General features: G+C 45.4%; 1 protein-coding gene and 1 long non-coding RNA gene across 2 annotated transcripts in view; one reads left to right on the top strand and one right to left on the bottom strand.

The window, feature by feature from the left end:
• Nucleotides 1–13151, bottom strand: part of MARCHF4 (membrane associated ring-CH-type finger 4) — an 86995-nt gene extending 73844 nt beyond the window's left edge. The window contains exon 1 of the mRNA XM_040439430.1: nt 12729–13151. Within this exon, the coding sequence (XP_040295364.1) occupies nt 12729–13127 (399 nt within the window). The 5' untranslated portion in view covers nt 13128–13151. The remainder of the gene's footprint in view (nt 1–12728) is intronic.
• Nucleotides 423–19550, top strand: LOC121007487. The gene is made up of 3 exons (XR_005780426.1): nt 423–655; nt 6238–6239; nt 19541–19550. It is a non-coding gene; the product is annotated as an uncharacterized LOC121007487 (long non-coding RNA).
• Nucleotides 19551–19973: the final 423 nt, after the last annotated feature.

Raw genomic sequence — 19973 nt, 5'->3', positions numbered from 1 at the left:
CCATAACGCAATTCTATGACGGAATGCATAACGGAAACGGGGCGGATCCGTTTTGCAGCCCATAGACTTCTATTATGACGAAATGAATAACGGAATGTCTCTAAAGGCATTCTGTCATGGAATTACGTTAAGGTCCGCGGTAACGGAATCCATAACGCAATTCTGCTTTTACCACCGAACGAATTTTAAAATATGAAATGCGCTCAACTCTAATAATAATAGTATAGTAATAATACAACCGTGATATAGTGATAATAAAACAGTAATAGAGTAATATAACCATAATATGTTGATAATACCCGTAATATAGTAATAATAAAACGATAATGGAGTACTAATGTAACTGTAATATAGTAATAATATAACCGTAATACAGCGGTCCCACAAGTTACAATATTAATTGGTTCCAGGACGAGCGTTGTATGTTGAGTAATCCGTTCCAAAACCCCAAAATGTCATCCAAGATAAGAGAAAATTAAGATTTAAGAAAAATAAGCAGATAACTAAGATAAAACTAGTGCTTACATATAACAGTCAGGAATAGCTGCTAACTAGTAACTAATCCAGCTATTTCACAAGAGAAGTGGCCTCGATTGGTTGGGTCTGAGTCTGAGGCCTTGTCTGTGGAGTCTGGTTTCAACTTACGATGGGTCAGGTATGTTGAAAAAATGGTATCCTGAGGGATCACTGTATAGTGATAATAAAACAGTAATATAGTAATAATATAGTAATAATATAACCGTAATATAGTGATAATAAAACAGTAATTTAGTAATAATATAGTAATAATATAACCGTAATATAGTGGTAATAAAGCAGTAATGTAGCAATACTATAGTCTGTGTTCACAGTGGATTTCTTGTGGATTCCACATAGCGCAGCACAATGTAGGTGAGCGCCGTCTGCTCCATTTTCTTGTCGGCAGTATGATTTTTATGATGCAAATTTCAGATTTTGCTGTAGATTTGCAGCCTTATTAGCGGCTGACGTTTGCAGCAAAAATCTACTGTGAAATCTGCTGCTGGCCCATCGGGTGCAGTGCGGTATTAATAATGCCGATATAACAATCTTCCAGAGCTTGTCTGATCTGCAGTATAATGTGCCGGGATCATCATTTATTTAATATTATCTATTATTTATATAGCGCCAACATAGTCTGCATGTCTGTACCGAGCACGCCCTCACATCAGCCCTGTGACCCATGGAGCTGACAATCTAAATTCCTCATGTCCTATACACTATAGTTTAGGTATTCTGCGTAGAATTGCCTTTCCTATAGTGTCACATACAACCTTCATGCAGATTTTGGATGCTTCCCTCATTCGAACACGACACCATCCTGCACCCTTATCACTAATGAGTCGCAGAGTGTAATACCGCTCTGTACCGGCAGAAGTCCATGAAACCCTCCTGTACCCCCATAAACATTTTGATTCCCTGAGCCATTGGATGCCATAACCATGCTTCTAGTGGAGAGTATCCTGGTAATACAGTGCCATATGGAGGCACTATATGGCGGTACACAGAGTGTTTATGGTTTACAGAGACTGTGCGAGCCTCCATATAGACACTGCTCACTGCTGTATGGGATTAGGATTAGAGCGGTATGGGCAGTGGTCTGGTTGGTCTTTTACTGGTGGCGATATTATATATGCACACTATAAGTCACTATTACAATATTATATGGGCATTATGGCGGGCACTATTGTATTGGCACTGACATGTTTAGTTCTAATATGAGGGGCGGCACTGATATGGTTGCTTGCGTTAGGTAAGCATTCTATGGGCACAGTATGACGGTATTAATTGGGCTCAGCATGGGTAATCCTTAAGTTGTTTCAGGTGAGGATATACTGACAGAGGGACCTGTCCCCAAGGATTTTGCACCTGCAGGTGCCCAAAATACATATCTACCGAGAAGTCTGCCGAAATCTATAGGTGCCGATACCCCTCTCATTCTTAGGCCTCATGCACACGACCGTTGTTTTATTCCGTGTCCGTTGTGCCGTTTTTCGTGATTTTCTGCGGACCCAATGACTTTTAATGGGTCAGTTGAAAACTCGGCTAATGCACCGTCTGTCATCCGCCTCCGTGATCCGTGGTTCCAGTCCGTCAAAAAAATATAATTTTTGCGGAAAACGGTTCGCAGACCCATTCAAGTCAATGGGACCTCTAAAAAACGTGGAGGCACACAACATTGTCATCCGCGTGTCCGCGTCCGTTTTTTTCCTCTCATTTGCATGGCAAACCTGTCTTAGATTTTTTTTTTTACATTCCTTCATGTCTGGTGATCCTCCGAAAATAAAGGAAGACACACGGAAACAAAAACGGATCACGGAACACCATTTTGTGGAACGGAACACAACAACGGCCGTGTGCATGAGGCCTTAGTCCCCGCAATCACCTGATCCAATAAGGGTGGGTTCACGTCATGTTTTATGCCTCCGCTTGATGTATACAAAAACGTAGCACACCGCGTTCTGGTATCCTGCAGAGTCCGGTAAAAAAAAAACATATACTTTTTTTTTTTTTTTACAATGGAACTCTATGGTGAAGCGATGCCACTGTACGCCATCCGTTTACGGTATACGTTTTTTGTGTACGTTAAACGGATGGTAAAAATGTGATATGAACCCAAGCTGCTCCTGTACACTGCGCTATAGGAAGAGCAGCTGCTCATCAGAATCCGAGGGCAGCCGCCCGGCCGGGCCGCGTTCTCCACCCCGTGGTCAGTACAATCTGCGCCATCTTTAGGCTTTAATGTCCGGGTCGCCGGAGCCAATAGATTCGGGGCAGTGGAGGATTTCCAGGACCGCTGCCCTATCCGCCGCGTGTGAAGCGATGGCTCCGATAACACCTGGACCTTAGGGAATTGCTGTTTATGCCGTTCTCCGGTGCCCCGGGCGAGGTGCTGCCGGCAGGTGCGGACGCCGCTCGCTGGGTCGCTCCGTATTCCGATTACAATCTAAATAATTTAATTACGTTTCAACATTTCCTTCAATAATTAACAGCCTTTTGTTCGCTAAAGCTGAGAGCGATTGTGATATTTTCCACGCTGATTCCTCCGAACGTTCCTCGGCTGCGGCTATTTAATTGCTGCTGCTCGGGGTGACTCATCCCTAATACATCAAAAACATGGCTGTGCGTGGCCAGGACGCGTGGCTGCTCCGCCACAGCCTGAGCGCTGGAGGATCAGCACCACTGACGTGGGCGTCATACGGGGGTCCTCTGCTCAGATCCTAATCCGGGGGTCCATGAATTACATCTACAGCTCAGAAGCTGAATGGGCTGATCGCCAGGCTTGATGACAAGGCAACCCCTTTAAGAGTCGTGATCCTGAGCATCATGGGGGTTGTAGTTCACTAACAATTACCGTTCAGGACAATTTCAGTATACAGTTACTTTCTGGTTCCTGAATGTATCCACCACTAAAGAGACTGTAACCCAGCTTTCCCGTACATCCGCTATTGTTTCCTATAGAGATAAGCGGCGCCGGATCTAGTAGCCGCATATCTCCTCCTGCCGATCAGCAGTCACCAAACTTATTATTAGTCCAGATACCTCAATAACACAGAAAACTGGGGAGAAGACAGAATCCATCACAGCTGATCCACGCTTCCCCTAGACCAGTGATGGCTCACCTCCGGCACTGCAGCTGCGGTGAAACTACAACTCCCAGCATGCTCCATTCACTTCTATGGAGTTCTGAGAACAGCCAAGCAAGTGCAGCCTTTGCCACTTCCCCATCCCCCATCCCGTGAGATATCCAGCAATCCAGGGGATGGGGGGGGGCGGCTAAGGCTGCAGGGGGGCTCACAAACCGGTGCTCAAGGGCTCTGGCCGGCCCCTCGGTGCTCCAAGTAGCTAATTAGCATATTCATTAAAATGGAGTTTTCTCTGGAACGGTGCATCGTACAGACACAAACACGGTATCCCTTCAATCAGCATGATCAACCCAACCATGCATTGTGCCTGATGTGTTAGGGTTGATCATGCTGACAGATGCTCTTTAAAATTATTAGCTATCCACTGAGTAAGGAGATAAGTGTCGGACTGCATGTCCTGGTGGATACATGGAGTGACGGCCGAGCATGCACGTTGCTGCTCCATCTCTATGGGACTGGCAGACATAGCGGAGCGCTGTGTTTGACTTCTCTTCAGAAGTCCCATAGAAATGAATGGGGAGGCGGCACACGCTCCTTTCATATGGAGGGACACCGGACCCCCATAATCAGCAGAACAGACACTTTATATCTTGGTCTAGCAGATGCATCACATTTTATACTCCAGTCACCTCCAAAGCTGAACTCGTTCGTGCGCTGAGCTCACAGGTATCAGGTCAAATGGAAAATCTGTACAAATCACAGACAATGTGCAATCCGCTTCCGAGGGCAGCTCTGGATGTGACTAGAGTATAAAACATAAAGAAACCCAGAGTCACCGACATCTTATATAAAAACGTGGGACTTTCTGCAGAGCTTGTGCCTTAGCACAGCAGCTAATGCGAACAATCAATGCTGCAGTGTAAATCATGGAGGAAGGAGAAAGCAGCTGCCTGGGCATCTTCTGAGACATGAGGTGGACTGCAGACTGTGGGTTTGTGCTGAGTACATTTCATCCATGGCCGTCTGACCAGGGTCTTGGGCGGCAGGATCACTGACCGGGCATCACTTGCTTAGGCCTCTTGCACACGACCGTATGGCTTTTTCAGTATTTTGCGGTCTGCAAAAAACGGATCCGCACAAAATACGGATGACATCCGCGTGCATTCTGTTTTTTTGCGGAACAGAACAGCCGGCCCCTGATAGAACAGTGCTGTCCTTGTCCGTTATGCGGACAATAATAGGACATGTTCTATCTCTGAACGGAACAGAAAAAAGGAAATACAGAAGGCATACGGAGTACCTTCCGTTTTTTTTTTTGCGGATCCATTGAAATGAATGGTTCTGTATACAGAACGCAAAATACGGAGCGTAAACGGAAAAAAAAACATTCGGGAGTTGTAGTTTCTGAACGGCTGGAGTGCGGGGGCTGCTGATCTGGGAAACGAGCGAAGCTGCCCCCGTTTTCTTCAGGGCAGAGGAAGAGGAGAGGTTCTCGAGCCGGTAATGTGTGCAGAGTGTGGGGGAGGGGAGGCGCTGACAAGTGCGTTCACGCTCGTCCCACACCCTTCAGGGCGTCTTCTGTGAACGCCTTCTTTCCATAACATTTCCTGGAGAAAATGTATAACCTCACCTGTCACAGAGAATGTCCAAGATCTCTGCATGCTGTCAGTGAATAGAAACTGCCCCTCCTTGAGCGGGCTCTGCTGCTGTATCTGTGGGATATGATCAGGACGGCTTTAACCCCCTAAGTAATGAGAGGCTTTTTAACTATTTTGCGCTCCCATTGGTTTACCAGCCTTCATTTTTATTTATCGATTTTTTAATGGTTACAAATGGCGCTCAGCCAATCACGGCCTGCAGCAATGACCCGCCTCCCCCAGTGATTGGCTGAGCGGCACAGGAACAGGAAGTGGAGCACAGCGGAGACCCTGGCATCCTCAGAATGGGATCTCTTTTTGATTGAGCTGGATTACCCCTTTAATCTTTTTGTAAGTCCCCCGTTATATTTTTAGATACTGTTTTTAGTCATCTTTTGCGGCCCCATTGAAGTGAATGGGTCCGCACCCGAGCGGCAAAAACTGCGGTTTAGATGCGGACCCGAAAAACGGTCGTGTGCATGAGGCCTAAAGGTGATGTCCAGTCCAAGTGAATAATCATTGTACAAGGCTAGGTCTCTAAAATGCTTTGGGGGACATTTATTAGGACCGCGATTTACATGCTGGTCTTAATCCCCATGCGCTGGAGGAGGATGCGCTAAAGTTTATGTAGAGGCACAGGCCTCTACATAAGGGCTTGTTCACACGACCGTGCCGTGTTTTGCGGTCTGCAAAAGTTCCGCAAAACACGGATGCCGCCCAAGTGCCTTTCGAAATTTGCGGAACGGACGGCTCTTTATAGAAATGTCTATTCTTGTCCGCAAAACGGACAAGAATAGGACATGACTTATCATTTTTGCGGGGCCACGGAACGGAGCAACGGATGCGGACAGCACACGGAGAGCTGTCCACATCTTTTGTGGCTCCATTGAAGTGAATAGGTCCGCTCCCAAGCCGTGTGAACGAGCCCTAACTGTGGCACTTGGTTCCGCCGGCCGCGTGACACTGTTTAAACCACGCCAGCTCCCTTGCTCAAGTAGTTTAAGACCATTTTCCACATTATAAACCGCCCTCTTCCGTGCCCAGGCCCACGATTTCTGCCACCTCGGAGGAGTGGCGTGCCCAGGGAAGTCGCAGATTTCGCCACAAAACCCCTTGCGGCAAAATCTGCGCCTTAAAAAGTTGTGTATATTCCTTAATAAATGACTCCTTTTGTTTCCATTGTTCCCCATGGTTATACTTGCTGTCAGTGAATGGAATCATCTGAGTTTAAATTCCTGTCCTGACATAGTCCTGCTTACACGGCTGCAGGTTGTTACCATGTATCGGTGTAGACAATCCTCTCTGACCTCCATGTTCATACGGTAACACGTAGCATTTCACTGTTGATTTTGTATCTTTAGGGATAAATAACGGATACATTCTAATAAGCCCAGTGTGAGCAGGACTAGGTCACGTCATGTTTGCAGACTACTGTCAGGAAGCAGAGATCTTGAAAATTGTACTGAATATGAATTTATGTAAAACTGTGTTCCAGACGGATGTAACTGACGCGTAGTTCACAGTTGTGCAATGTCCTCATATACTTTCCATTTCAATATTTCACACTGTAATATCAATGTCAGTGAATGGAACCACAGCTGTAGTACAAGTTCAGGTTCTCACCTCACGTATAAGGCCTCCTGCACACGAACGTGTGCTGCCCGTTTCCGTATTGCGGACCACATTTGCGTATCCGCAATACACGGGCGCCGCTCCGTGGGCATTCCACATCACGGATGCAGACCCATTCACTTCAATGGGTCCGCAAATCCGTTGATGCGGAATGGAACGGAACCCTACGGGAGCACTACGGAGTGCTTCCGTGGGGTTTCGGCCCGTACTTCCATTCCGCAAAAAGATAGAACATGTCCTATCTTTTTGCGGAACGGGCGGATCGCGGACCCATCAAAGTGAATGTGTCCACGATCCGCTGCGGCTGTACCATGGTCGGTGTTCGTGCAGCACGGCCACGGGGCGCACACGTTCGTATGCAGGAGGCCTAAGGGCTCGTTCAGGCTACTTTCACACTAGCGTTTTTGTTTTCCGCTATTGAGTTCCGTCACAGGGGCTCAATACCGGAAAAAAAACTGATCAGTTTTATCCTAATGCATTCTGAATGGAGAGCAATCCGTTCAGGATGCATCAGTTCAGTCCCTCTTACGTTTTTTGGACTGAGAAAATACCGCAGCGTGCTAAAGTTTTCTCTCCGGCCAAAATTACTGATCACTTGTCGGCATTAATTTACATTGAAGTGTATTAGTGCCGGATCCGGGAAATTAAGTGTTAAATGGATCCGGATTTCCGGTCTGCGCATGCGTAGACCTTTAAAAATGCAAAAAATAATAATGCCGGATCCGTTTTTCCGGATGACACCGGAGAGACTGATCTGGTATTTCAATGCATTTGTCAGACGAATCCGCATCCGGAGCCGTCTGACAAATGCCATCAGTTTGCATCCGGCGACGGAACTGCCTGCCGGAATCCTCTGCCGCAAGTGTGAAAGTACTCTCACACGACCGTATGGCTTTTTCAGTGTTTTGCGGGCCGTTTTTAACGGATCAATTTTTCTGTTTCAGTAGTGTTTCCGGTTCCATTCCGTTTCTCCGTTCTGTTTTTCTGTATGGCATATACAGTATACAGTAATTACATAGAAAAAAATTGGGCTGGGCATAAAATTTTCAATCGATGGTTCCGCAAAAACGGAACGGATATGGAAGACATACTGAGTACATTGAGTTTTTTTCGCGGACCCATTGACTTGAATGAAGCCATGGAATGTGATTTGCGGGCAATAATAGGACATGTTCTATCTTTGAACGGAAAAAACGGAAACGGAATGCATACAGAGTACATTCCGTTTTTTTTGCGGAACCATTGAAATGAATGGTTCCTTATACGGAACGCAAAAAATGTTTGCGTGAACGAGCCCTAAGGGAAGCCCGTGCTGTGGACAGCAAATTGCGGTCCGCAATGCGCGGGTACCGACCGTGGCCCAGCTGCATGGGGATCCATCAGTTCCACAAAAAGATAGAGCAAGTTCTATCTTTTTGCAATGTGGAGGCATGGAACGGAACCCCAGGAAGCACTCCGTACTGCTTCCATAGTGTTCCGTCCCGTGCTTCCGTTCCGCATCTCCGGATTTACGGACCCATTGAAGTGAATGCAATATGGTTCAAGAGAATCCAGCTCCACTTCGGTAAAGGAAAATTAATTTTGCTTACGGTAAAATCACATCTAGACAGTTACAAAGTCGTTGTTTACACGTTTCGGGCTACTGAAGACAATTTGCGCCCTTACTCATGAGGCGTGAATTGTCTTCAGTAGCCCAAAACGTGTAAACAACGACTTTGTAACTGTCTGGATGTGATTTTACCGCAAGCAAAATAAATTTTCCTTTACCGAAGTGGAGCTGGATTTTCTTGAACCATATTGCAATATGTTACCCGGGCCTGACACGGGTCCTCCGTGCTCACAGGTGAAGGTGGGGCAGGTGAGAGCTGCTGAACTTTCTTTTCTTCCATTGAAGTGAATGGGTCCGCATCCGTGATGCGGAATGCACACAAAACGGTGCCCGTGTATTGCGGATCCGCAAATGCGGGCCGCAATACGGCAACGGGCAGCACACATTCGTGTGAATGAGCCCTAAGGTTGAGGAACTCACCGCATAGCCAAGAATCAGAAGCTCGCCACAACTACATGGTTCAGGAGCTTAAAACTAAAAGGTTCAAGAGCCTACCACAACTACAAGGTTTAGAAGCTCACCACAAATACAAGGTTCAGGAGCTAATTGCATATAAAGGTTCAGGAGCACACCACACATATAAGTTCAGGATCTCACCTCACGTACAAGGTTCAGGATTTCACCAAATCTACAAGGTTCAGGAGCTCACTGTATATCTAAGGTTCAGGAGCTCACCGAATATACAGGGTTTAGGATCTCACCCTATGTACAAGGTTCAGAAGCTTACCAAACGTACAAGGTTCAGGTGTTCACCAAACGTACAGGGTTCAGGAGCTCACTGTATATCCAAGGTTCAGGAGCTCACTGTATATTCAAGGTTCAGGAGCTCACCGAATATACAGGGTTCAAGAGCTCACCAAATGTACAAGGTTCAGGAGCTCACCAAACGCTCAAGGTTCAGGAGCTCACCGACTATACAAGGTTCAGGAGCCCACCACACATATAAGTTCAGGATCTCACCTCACGTACAAGGTTCAGGATCTCACCAAATCTACAAGGTTCAGGAGCTCACTGTATATCTAAGGTTCAGGAGCTCACCGAATATACAGGGTTCAGGATTTCACCCTATGTACAAGGTTCAGAAACTTACCAAACGTACAAGGTTCAGGAGCTCACTGTATATCTAAGGTTCAGGAGCTCACTGTATATTCAAGGTTCAGGAGCTCACCGAATATACAGGGTTCAAGAGCTCACCAAATGTACAAGGTTCAGGAGCTCGCCGAATATACAGGGTTCAAGAGCTCACCAAATGTACAAGGTTCAGGAGCTTACCAAACGTTCAAGGTTCAGGAGCTCACCAAACGTTCAAGGTTCAGGAGCTCACCGACTATACAAGGTTCAGGAGCTCACAGACTATACAAGGCTCAGGAGCTCACCACTTATACAAGGCTCAGGAGATCACAGAATATACAATGTTCAGGAGCTCACCACATGTACAAGGTTCAGGAGCTCACCATCTGTACAAGGTTCAGGAGCTCACAGCACATACAAGGTTTAGGAGCTCACAGCACATACAAGGTTCAGGAGCTCACAGCACATAAAATGTTCAGGAGCTCACAGCACATACAAGGTTCAGGAGCACACCACATGTACAAGGTTCAGGAGCACACCACATGTACAAGGTTCAGGAGCTCACAGCACATAAAATGTTCAGGAGCTCACAGCACATACAAGGTTCAGGAGCTCACCACATGTACAAGGTTCAGGAGCACACCACATGTACAAGGTTCAGGAGCTCACAGCACATACAAGGTTCAGGAGCTCACAGCACATACAAGGTTCAGGAGCTCACCAAATATACAAGGTTCAGGAGCTCACCACATGTACAAGGTTCAGGAGCTCACAGCATATACAAGGTTCAGGAGCTCACAGCACATACAAGGTTCAGGTGCTCACAGCACATACAAGGTTCAGGAGCTCACCAAATATACACGGTTCAGGAGCTCACCACATGTACAAGGTTCAGGAGCTCACAGCATATACAAGGTTCAGGAGCTCACAGCACATACAAGGTTCAGGAGCTCACCAAATATACAAGGTTCAGGAGCTCACCACATGTACAAGGTTCAGGAGCTCACCACATGTACAAGGTTCAGGAGCTCACCATCTGTACAAGGTTCAGGAGCTCACAGCACATACAAGGTTCAGGAGCTCACCACATGTACAAGGTTCAGGAGCTCACAGCACATACAAGGTTCAGGAGCTCACCAAATATACAAGGTTCAGGAGCTCACCACATGTACAAGGTTCAGGAGCTCACAGCACATAAAAGGTTCAGGAGCTCACAGCACATAAAAGGTTCAGGAGCTCACAGCACATACAAGGTTCAGGAGCTCACCAAATATACAAGGTTCAGGAGCTCACCAAATATACAAGGTTCAGGAGCTCACAGCACATACAAGGCTCAGGAGCTCACAGCACATACAAGGTTCAGGAGCTCACCACATGGAAAGGTTCAGGAGCTCACCACATGTACAAGGTTCAGGAGCTCACAGCACATACAAGGCTCAGGAGCTCACAGCACATACAAGGTTCAGGAGCTCACAGCACATACAAGGTTCAGGAGCTCACAGCACATACAAGGTTCAGGAGCTCACAGCACATACAAGGTTCAGGAGCTCACCACATGTACAAGGTTCAGGAGCTCACAGCACATACAAGGTTCAGGAGCTCACAGCACATACAAGGTTCAGGAGCTCACCAAATATACAAGGTTCAGGAGCTCACAGCACATACAAGGCTCAGGAGCTCACAGCACATACAAGGTTCAGGAGCTCACCACATGGAAAGGTTCAGGAGCTCACCACATGTACAAGGTTCAGGAGCTCACAGCACATACAAGGTTCAGGAGCTCACCACATGTACAAGGTTCAGGAGCTCACAGCACATACAAGGTTCAGGAGCTCACAGCACATACAAAGTTCAGGAGCTCACAGCACATACAAGGTTCAGGAGCTCACCAAATATACAAGGATTAGGAGCTCACAGCACATACAAGGCTCAGGAGCTCACAGCACATACAAGGTTCAGGAGCTCACCACATGGAAAGGTTCAGGAGCTCACCACATGTACAAGGTTCAGGAGCTCACAGCACATACAAGGTTCAGGAGCTCACCACATGTACAAGGTTCAGGAGCTCACAGCACATACAAGGTTCAGGAGCTCACAGCACATACAAGGTTCAGGAGCTCACCACATGGAAAGGTTCAGGAGCTCACCACATGTACAAGGTTCAGGAGCTCACAGCACATACAAGGCTCAGGAGCTCACAGCACATACAAGGTTCTGGTTTTTACAGCACATACAAGGTTCAGGAGCTCACAGCACATACAAGGTTCAGGAGCACACCACATGTACAAGGTTCAGGAGCTCACAGCACATACAAGGTTCAGGAGCTCACCACATGGAAAGGTTCAGGAGCTCACCACATGGAAAGGTTCAGGAGCTCACCACATGTACAAGGTTCAGGAGCTCACAGCACATACAAGGTTCAGGAGCTCACAGAACATACAAGGTTCAGGAGCTCACCACATGTACAAGGTTCAGGAGCTCACAGCACATACAAGGTTCAGGAGCTCACAGCACATACAAGGTTCAGGAGCTCACCACATACACAAGGTTCAGGAGCACACCACATGTACAAGGTTCAGGAGCTCACAGCACATACAAGGTTCAGGAGCTCACCACATGTACAAGGTTCAGGAGCTCACCACATGTACGAGGTTTATGGTCTCACTGCATATAAGGTTCAGGAGCTCACCACAAATACAAGGTTCAGGGTCTCACTGCATGTAAGGTTCAGGAGCTCACCACATGCACAAGGTGCAGGAGCACACCACATGTACAAGGTTCAGGAGCTCACCACATGTATAAGGTTCAGGAGCTCACAGCACATACAAGGCTCAGGAGCTCACTGCATATAAGGTTCAGGAGCTCACCACAAATACAAGGTTCAGGGTCTCACTGCATATAAGGTTCAGGAGCACACCACATGTACAAGGTTCAGGAGCTCACAGCACATACAAGGTTTAGGAGCTCACAGCACATACAAGGTTCAGGAGCTCACCACATGTACGAGGTTTATGGTCTCACTGCATACAAGGTTTAGGAGCTCACAGCACATACAAGGTTCAGGAGCTCACAGCACAAATACAAGGTTCAGGAGCTCACCACATACACAAGGTTCAGGGTCTCACTGCATATAAGGTGCAGGAGCTCACCACAAATACAAGGTTAATGACTTACCTGTTCAGGTCCTTGGAAGCAGATCCTGCAAAGAGGGGTCCTCATGCCACTATCCAGGCTGCCAAGAGAGTACCTATCCTCAGCTTTCCCTTTGCAGAACTCATCTGAAGAGGTGCTACTGACCATGGACGTCGGCTGGTGCTGGAGTCCAGGGGCTGTAGCTGGATAGCACCAGTTCTCTTCTGGGGTGGTCGTCCCACCTGCTGGAACCCTCCAAGCTCGCCCCAAAGCTGTCAATGTATTATTGTTGGCTGCCAAGCCGCCTCCGGCGCCCACCTCACATTCTGAGCTGTTCATGGGCAAACTAGGCGTCTGCGGGGGGCGCCGGAGTAATAAGACCTTCAAGTCATTGAAAAGCATGCGGCAGCGGCACTTGAGGAGACCCTGGCGGCGCAACATCTGTCTTGGACCCAATAATCCACAGCACCATAGAAGCAGAACGGTTCTCAAGAACATGTGCAGGCTTTTCACTCCAAAATACTAGAGGGAAAAGGGCCAGACCAAGGTCTGAGGCCAGAAGGGGGCTCTGATGTCACCTCGCTGGATTGTGCTCACTGTATACTAAGAAGCCTTCCTAGAAACCCTATGGAAAGCCCCCAACGTGTAGGAAAAGTGAATCAGCCTGACAAAGAGGGGGGCACTGGTAGAAAATGATGGGCTGGATGCAAAAGGCGATCGCTTCTTAACCAGAAGCCTAAATCCCATGGAGACTGGTAAAAAGTACAAATAAAAAATATCAATTATCAAAAGCAAGTTCATTCACATTACAGTGATGGGAGGAATGAAAGAGTTTTCCTTATCGTCCTCATTTCTGCTTTGAAACCATTTGAGGGTAAATTGCTTAATATTTGCAGGACTAGAGGACAACATCAGATTGCACCACCTTAAGATCTTATCAAGAAGAGCTTGTAACTTCCCAGAATTCCAAGAAGGAAATCTAACGTCTTAATTCTATCTCATCCATTCACAATAGCAGCAGCCTCACCAGGAGCCCAGAAACCAAGCCAGGAGCAACCACCCTGCTGCCTAGACCAAGTCCCTACCCCACCTCAATGCCAGGGAACAGGATACCCCCATGTAGCTCAGGATCATCCCTGCTGAGGGTGCTGTCTTGTCTTGGCATGGCATAGAACCATGTCCAGAGCAGCCCCTCAGTACAATGCCAGTCCTGCCCAGGATGCTGGCCTCTTTCCTAGCAGCTCATGGTGCTGACGATGATGTGGAATTTGCTGTTGCTACCTTCCTGGGATGGAGGAGGAAGAATCCTTGTAGAAGGGCTGAGTCCTGTGTCTGCTCCTGGGTGCCTGGCACTGCTGGGATTCCTGGAGGGTTCTTGGGGTGCGGTGCACCAGTGTCTGGGGGGCAGGGTGGAGGAGCTGGGCACAGGCTGGCAGTTCCTGCTGCTGCAGTTTCAGCACTATGTCCTGTGGACAGCTCCCTCCCCGTCTGCAACGTCACCTGCTGGGGGCAATGACGCAGGCAGCTGGAGAGGGAGGGGGTTGTAGTGCTGGAGAGGGAGGAGGGAGGGGGTTGTAGTGCTGGAGAGGGAGGAGGGAGGGGGTTGTAGTGCTGGATTACTTTCCAGACACAGAGAAGTCTTATTGGAATCATGATCCTCTTTACTACTGGATGCAGCAATGTATTATCTACACTGAACATGGCTTCATCATAACCGTGGATCCACCACATTCACTTCCCTCAGTATGGAAGGGACACTGATCAGCAAGAAGTCCTAGGTCCCTGAACTGCAAATATGGACAATGGTCACCAAACTATATCATGGCTATACCGTACAGAGATATCACAGAGAGAACTACTTATTATCAACAATATACTACTATAATACTGCCCCTTATGTACAAAAATACCACTACTATAATACTGCTCCTATGTACAAGAATATAACTACAATAATACTGCTCCTATGTACAGGAATATAACTACTATAATACTGCTCCTATGTACAAGAATATAACTACTATAATACTGACTCCTATGTACAAGAATATAACTACTATAATACTGCTCCTATGTACAAGAATATAACTACTATAATACTGCCTCCTATGTACAGGAATATAACTACTATAATACTGCTCCTATGTACAATAATATAACTACTATAATACTGCTCCTATGTACAAGAATATAACTACTATAATACTGCTCCTATGTACAAGAATATAACTACTATAATACTGCCTCCTATGTACAAGAATATAACTACTATAATACTGCTCCTATGTACAAGAATATAACTACTATAATACTGCTCCTATGTACAAGAATATAACTACTATAATACTGCTCCAATATACAAGAATATAACTACTATAATACAGCCTCCTATGTACAAGAATATAACTACTATAATACTGCCTCCTATGTACAAGAATATAACTACTATAATACTGCTCCTATGTACAAGAATATAACTACTATAATACTGCTCCTATGTACAAGAATATAACTACTATAATACTGCCTCCTATGTACAAGAATATAACTACTATAATACTGCTCCTATGTACAAGAATATAACTACTATAATACTGCCTCCTATGTACAATAATATAACTACTATAATACTGCTCCTATGTACAAGAATATAACTACTATAATACTGCTCCTATGTACAAGAATATAACTACTATAATACTGCCTCCTATGTACAAGAATATAACTACTATAATACTGCTCCTATGTACAAGAATATAACTACTATAATACTGCTCCTATGTACAAGAATATAACTACTATAATACTGCTCCAATATACAAGAATATAACTACTATAATACAGCCTCCTATGTACAAGAATATAACTACTATAATACTGCTCCTATGTACAATAATATAACTACTATAATACTGCCTGCTATGTACAAGAATATAACTACTATAATACTACCTCCTATGTACAAGAATATACTATAATACTGCTCCTATGTACAAGAATATAACTGCTATAATACTGCTATGTACACAGGGCAGCATGCTGAAATCCTATATGCTGATTCCTAGTCCCCCAGACGTTGTGACTTGCACATCTGAACATTGGTTGATTCTGCTGAAACGATTGGATTGAGTCTTCCTGAGTCCATAGCGTATAGGCAGCTCTCGCCTCTTGTGAGTGATGTCACCACGTGTTACTGGGTAGGTGACGGCTCACTGGTTGCTGCTGCCGGACAGATTGGTTTATTTTGCTGTTTTCTACGGCCTGTATTGATCCTGATCAGATGTATTGATCCTGACCGTTACGCTGTTGGATTTAATGTAGTACACGGAATCATTTCATGCGTGACAAGTGTTATCGCCACATTGTGTACTGTGCCACGGACGAGGGAGGGACGGGGCTGATCATTAGCACATGTCACAAAATGTAGCGATTTGTGACATCATCTGCTTTATTTGCCGCTATAAATATTTCCCCTGTGTTTCAGCATGGACAGATGGGATGCGATGATGTGAGGGGGGATCGTCAGGGGTCCGATACACAGAAGCGAAACCTGGAGAAAAATAAGAGTGAAATCAGGAAAATGTTACAATTATTAACAATTATGGAATAAACAGAGCGGAAGAGATATTGTGCTGTCATATATGATCCTGACAACCCCCAGTCACATAATTCAGACAATTTGAAGTAGTCAGGGACAGATCGAGATTGGTTGATGCCCCTTGGTTAAAAACACATAATACGTAGCTAATGTAAAGGATTTTCCCTACCCTCAATGTGTTCAGTGGGGCCCCACAACAATGATAGGACATGTTCTACTCTTTTGTGGAACGGACATTCGGAGACGGAATACACGGTAACTTCCGTCTTTTTTGTGGACCCATTGAAATTAATAGCTCCGCAGACGGAACGTACACGGAAAGATGAGCCAATAAACGGAGACAGAAGAATCTGGCAGTTGTTTATCTCCCAAAGGCTCACGCACACGACCCTATTTTCTTTCCGTGTCTGCCTTATTTTGCGAACCATACGCGGAACAATTAATTTTAACGGGTCCGCAAAAAATAAAAAACGGATGTTACTATGTGTGCATTCCGTTTTCGTATGTTTGTTCCGCAAAAAGATAAACATATCCTGTTATTGCCTGCATTATAGACTATTCTATTAGGAGCCAGTTGTTCCGTTCCGCAAAATACGGAATGCACACGGACGTCATCCAGATTTTTTGCGGACCGCAAAATATATATGGTCGTGTGCATGAGCCCTTAGGCAGTAAAACATAAATGCTTATGGATGCCTACAGCACAACCTATTGCAAAACTACAACTCCCAACATGATGATAGGAATTGTAGTTTTCCAACAGCTTGGAGACCACACCCTTTAGGTGCCTGAGAAAGACAAAGAACCAAACCCGGACATCCGTGTTTTGGATGGGATGGCGGTAGCGGCCCATCGCTCGCTTCCCGCTCAGTGCTGACGTTTTTTCCAGTCCATTTATTCCAAGGCGGCTGCGATGCTTATTAGTGGCGGGCGGTTGTCACTGCTCTCTGGCAGGTCAGTGTGGGGGCTCGGCGGGGGACATACTGCCATATGCGGAGCGCCTTATATTATTCATTCAGCCTCTTACACTAATGAACTCTCGCTGAGCTTTTATGTCATCGCCACCAATCTGCAGCCGTCAGAAGGCTGGAAATAGTTATGGAGGGGGACGAGCGTTACCCCGACTACTGGAGGTAAGTCACCTGCCCAAAAATATTTACATAGATAAATAAAATAAGAAGCAACATCAAGTTTTATCATAAATACAGGTGAAACTCGAAAAATTAGAATATCGGGCAAAAGTCCATTTATTTCAGTAATGCAGCTTAAAATTAGAATTTTGTGAAAAGGTTGAATATTCTTGGCTCAAAGTGTCAGACTCTAGTCAGCTAATTAGTCCATACCCCCTGAGCAAAGGGGACCTGAGATTGTGACTTTGGGGTTTCATAAGCTGTAAGCCATAATCATCCAAATTATAACAAATAAAGGCTTGAAATCTCTCGCTCTGCCTGTAATGAGTCTCATGTGTTAGTTCCACCTTTTAAGTTGCATTACTGAAATAAATGAACTTTGCACGATATTCAAATTTTTCGAGTTTCACCTGTATGTGTTTTTAGTTTTTTCTGTAACTATCCACATTAAAAAGATTCCTGAGATATCACAGATCTCACACCGGCCGCTAGAGCAGGAGCTTCTGGTCAGACTGGGACCAATACACACAGTCACACACAGCTCTATGCACGTCTCATACATACAGCTACACAGTAATACACACCTATATATACATGCACATACAGTAATATACACCTATATACATGCACATACAGTAATATACACCTATATATACATGCACATACAGTAATATACACCTATATACATGCACATACAGTAATATACACCTATATATATATATATACATGCACATACAGTAATATACACCTATATATACATGCACATACAGTAATATACACCTATATACATGCACATACAGTAATATACACCTATATATATATATACATGCACATACAGTAATATACACCTATATATATACATGCACATACAGTAATATACACCTATATATACATGCACATACAGTAATATACACCTATATATACATGCACATACAGTAATATACACCTATATATATACATGCACATACAGTAATACACACCTATATATACATGCACATACAGTAATATACACCTATATATATACATGAACATACAGTAATATACACCTATATATATACATGCACATACAGTAATATACACCTATATATATACATGCACATACAGTAATACACACCTATATATACATGCACATACAGTAATATACACCTATATACATGCACATACAGTAATATACACCTATATACATGCACATACAGTAATATACACCTATATACATGCACATACAGTAATATACACCTATATATATATACATGCACATACAGTAATATACACCTATATATATACATGCACATACAGTAATATACACCTATATACATGCACATACAGTAATATACACCTATATATATATACATGCACATACAGTAATATACACCTATATATATACATGCACATACAGTAATATACACCCATACACACACAGGTACAGACACTAATACACACCTATGTACATTCATACATAAAAAGATACATATACTGATAAACACTCATACACACAGTAATACACATCCATACTTTCAAACACTGACACACACACACACACATAGGCCTCATGCACACAACCGTTCCATTTTTTGCGGTTTGCAAACCGCGGATCCGCAAAAAACAGAAGCCGCCAGTGTTGCTTTCCGCAATTTGCAGAACGGAACGGGCGTCGGCAATATAAATGCCTATTCTTGTCCGCAAAGCGTGGACAAGAATAGGACATGTTATGTTTTTTTAGCGGGGCTGCGGAATGGAGCCACGGGTGCGGACAGCACACGGAAATTAGGGGCCAGGGAAGGACTTGGAGGTCTTGGTCCTGCTCTTCCAACCAATGTCGGACATTTCTAGACGTGGGACATGTCGCATTGTCTTGCTGGAAGATCCCAACCGTCCCAGAGGACAATCAGCATGTATGGGTGTACGTGATCTGCAAGGAGGGATTCATACCCAAATCGGTGGAGAGCGCCTTCCACATGGATGAGAGGCCCATAGAATGCCAGGACAACCTCCCCCCGACCATAACGCTGCCTCCACCAGTTTGTGTTCTTCCAGCAATGGCTGCAGGGCGTTCCCTCTCTGATGTTTCTCTCCTGACACGCCAACGTCCATCCGTTCCATGAAGCAGAAAACGTGACTCATCGGAGAAGACCATACTTCACCAATCAGCGGGGGTCCGATTCCGATGCCAGAATTGAAGCCTTTTCTGCCGATGCGGCTTTGTTATCAGAGGAGCAGTGACCGTCCGTCTGCTCCGGAGCCCCAGACGTTGTCGAGTTCTCTGACCTGTTGTGTTAGACGCACGTCTGGTGCCCCTGGATCATTCTGTAGCGTCTTCTACCCTCGAGCACCTTCATAGCCGACGTTCACCTCTCACATCAGTGGCACGTGGTTCTCCGCAGTTTCCACGTCTCTTATTCACAATGGCGCCATTTGTCCACTCACCAGACACCCTCACCACAGCAGCACGAGAACAGTTCACACTGCGCAGTGTCAGAAATACCGCCACCCGGGGCCTGAAAGCCAATAATCATCCCTTCCTGGAACTCTGATAAATCGCCCCTATTACCCCTGACAGCA

Source organism: Bufo bufo, chromosome 7 (genome assembly GCF_905171765.1).
Source record: "Bufo bufo chromosome 7, aBufBuf1.1, whole genome shotgun sequence".
Taxonomy (NCBI): domain Eukaryota; kingdom Metazoa; phylum Chordata; class Amphibia; order Anura; family Bufonidae; genus Bufo; species Bufo bufo.
The sequence above is the reverse complement of the archived record's forward strand: the minus strand, read 5'-3'. Positions and strand labels throughout refer to the sequence as shown.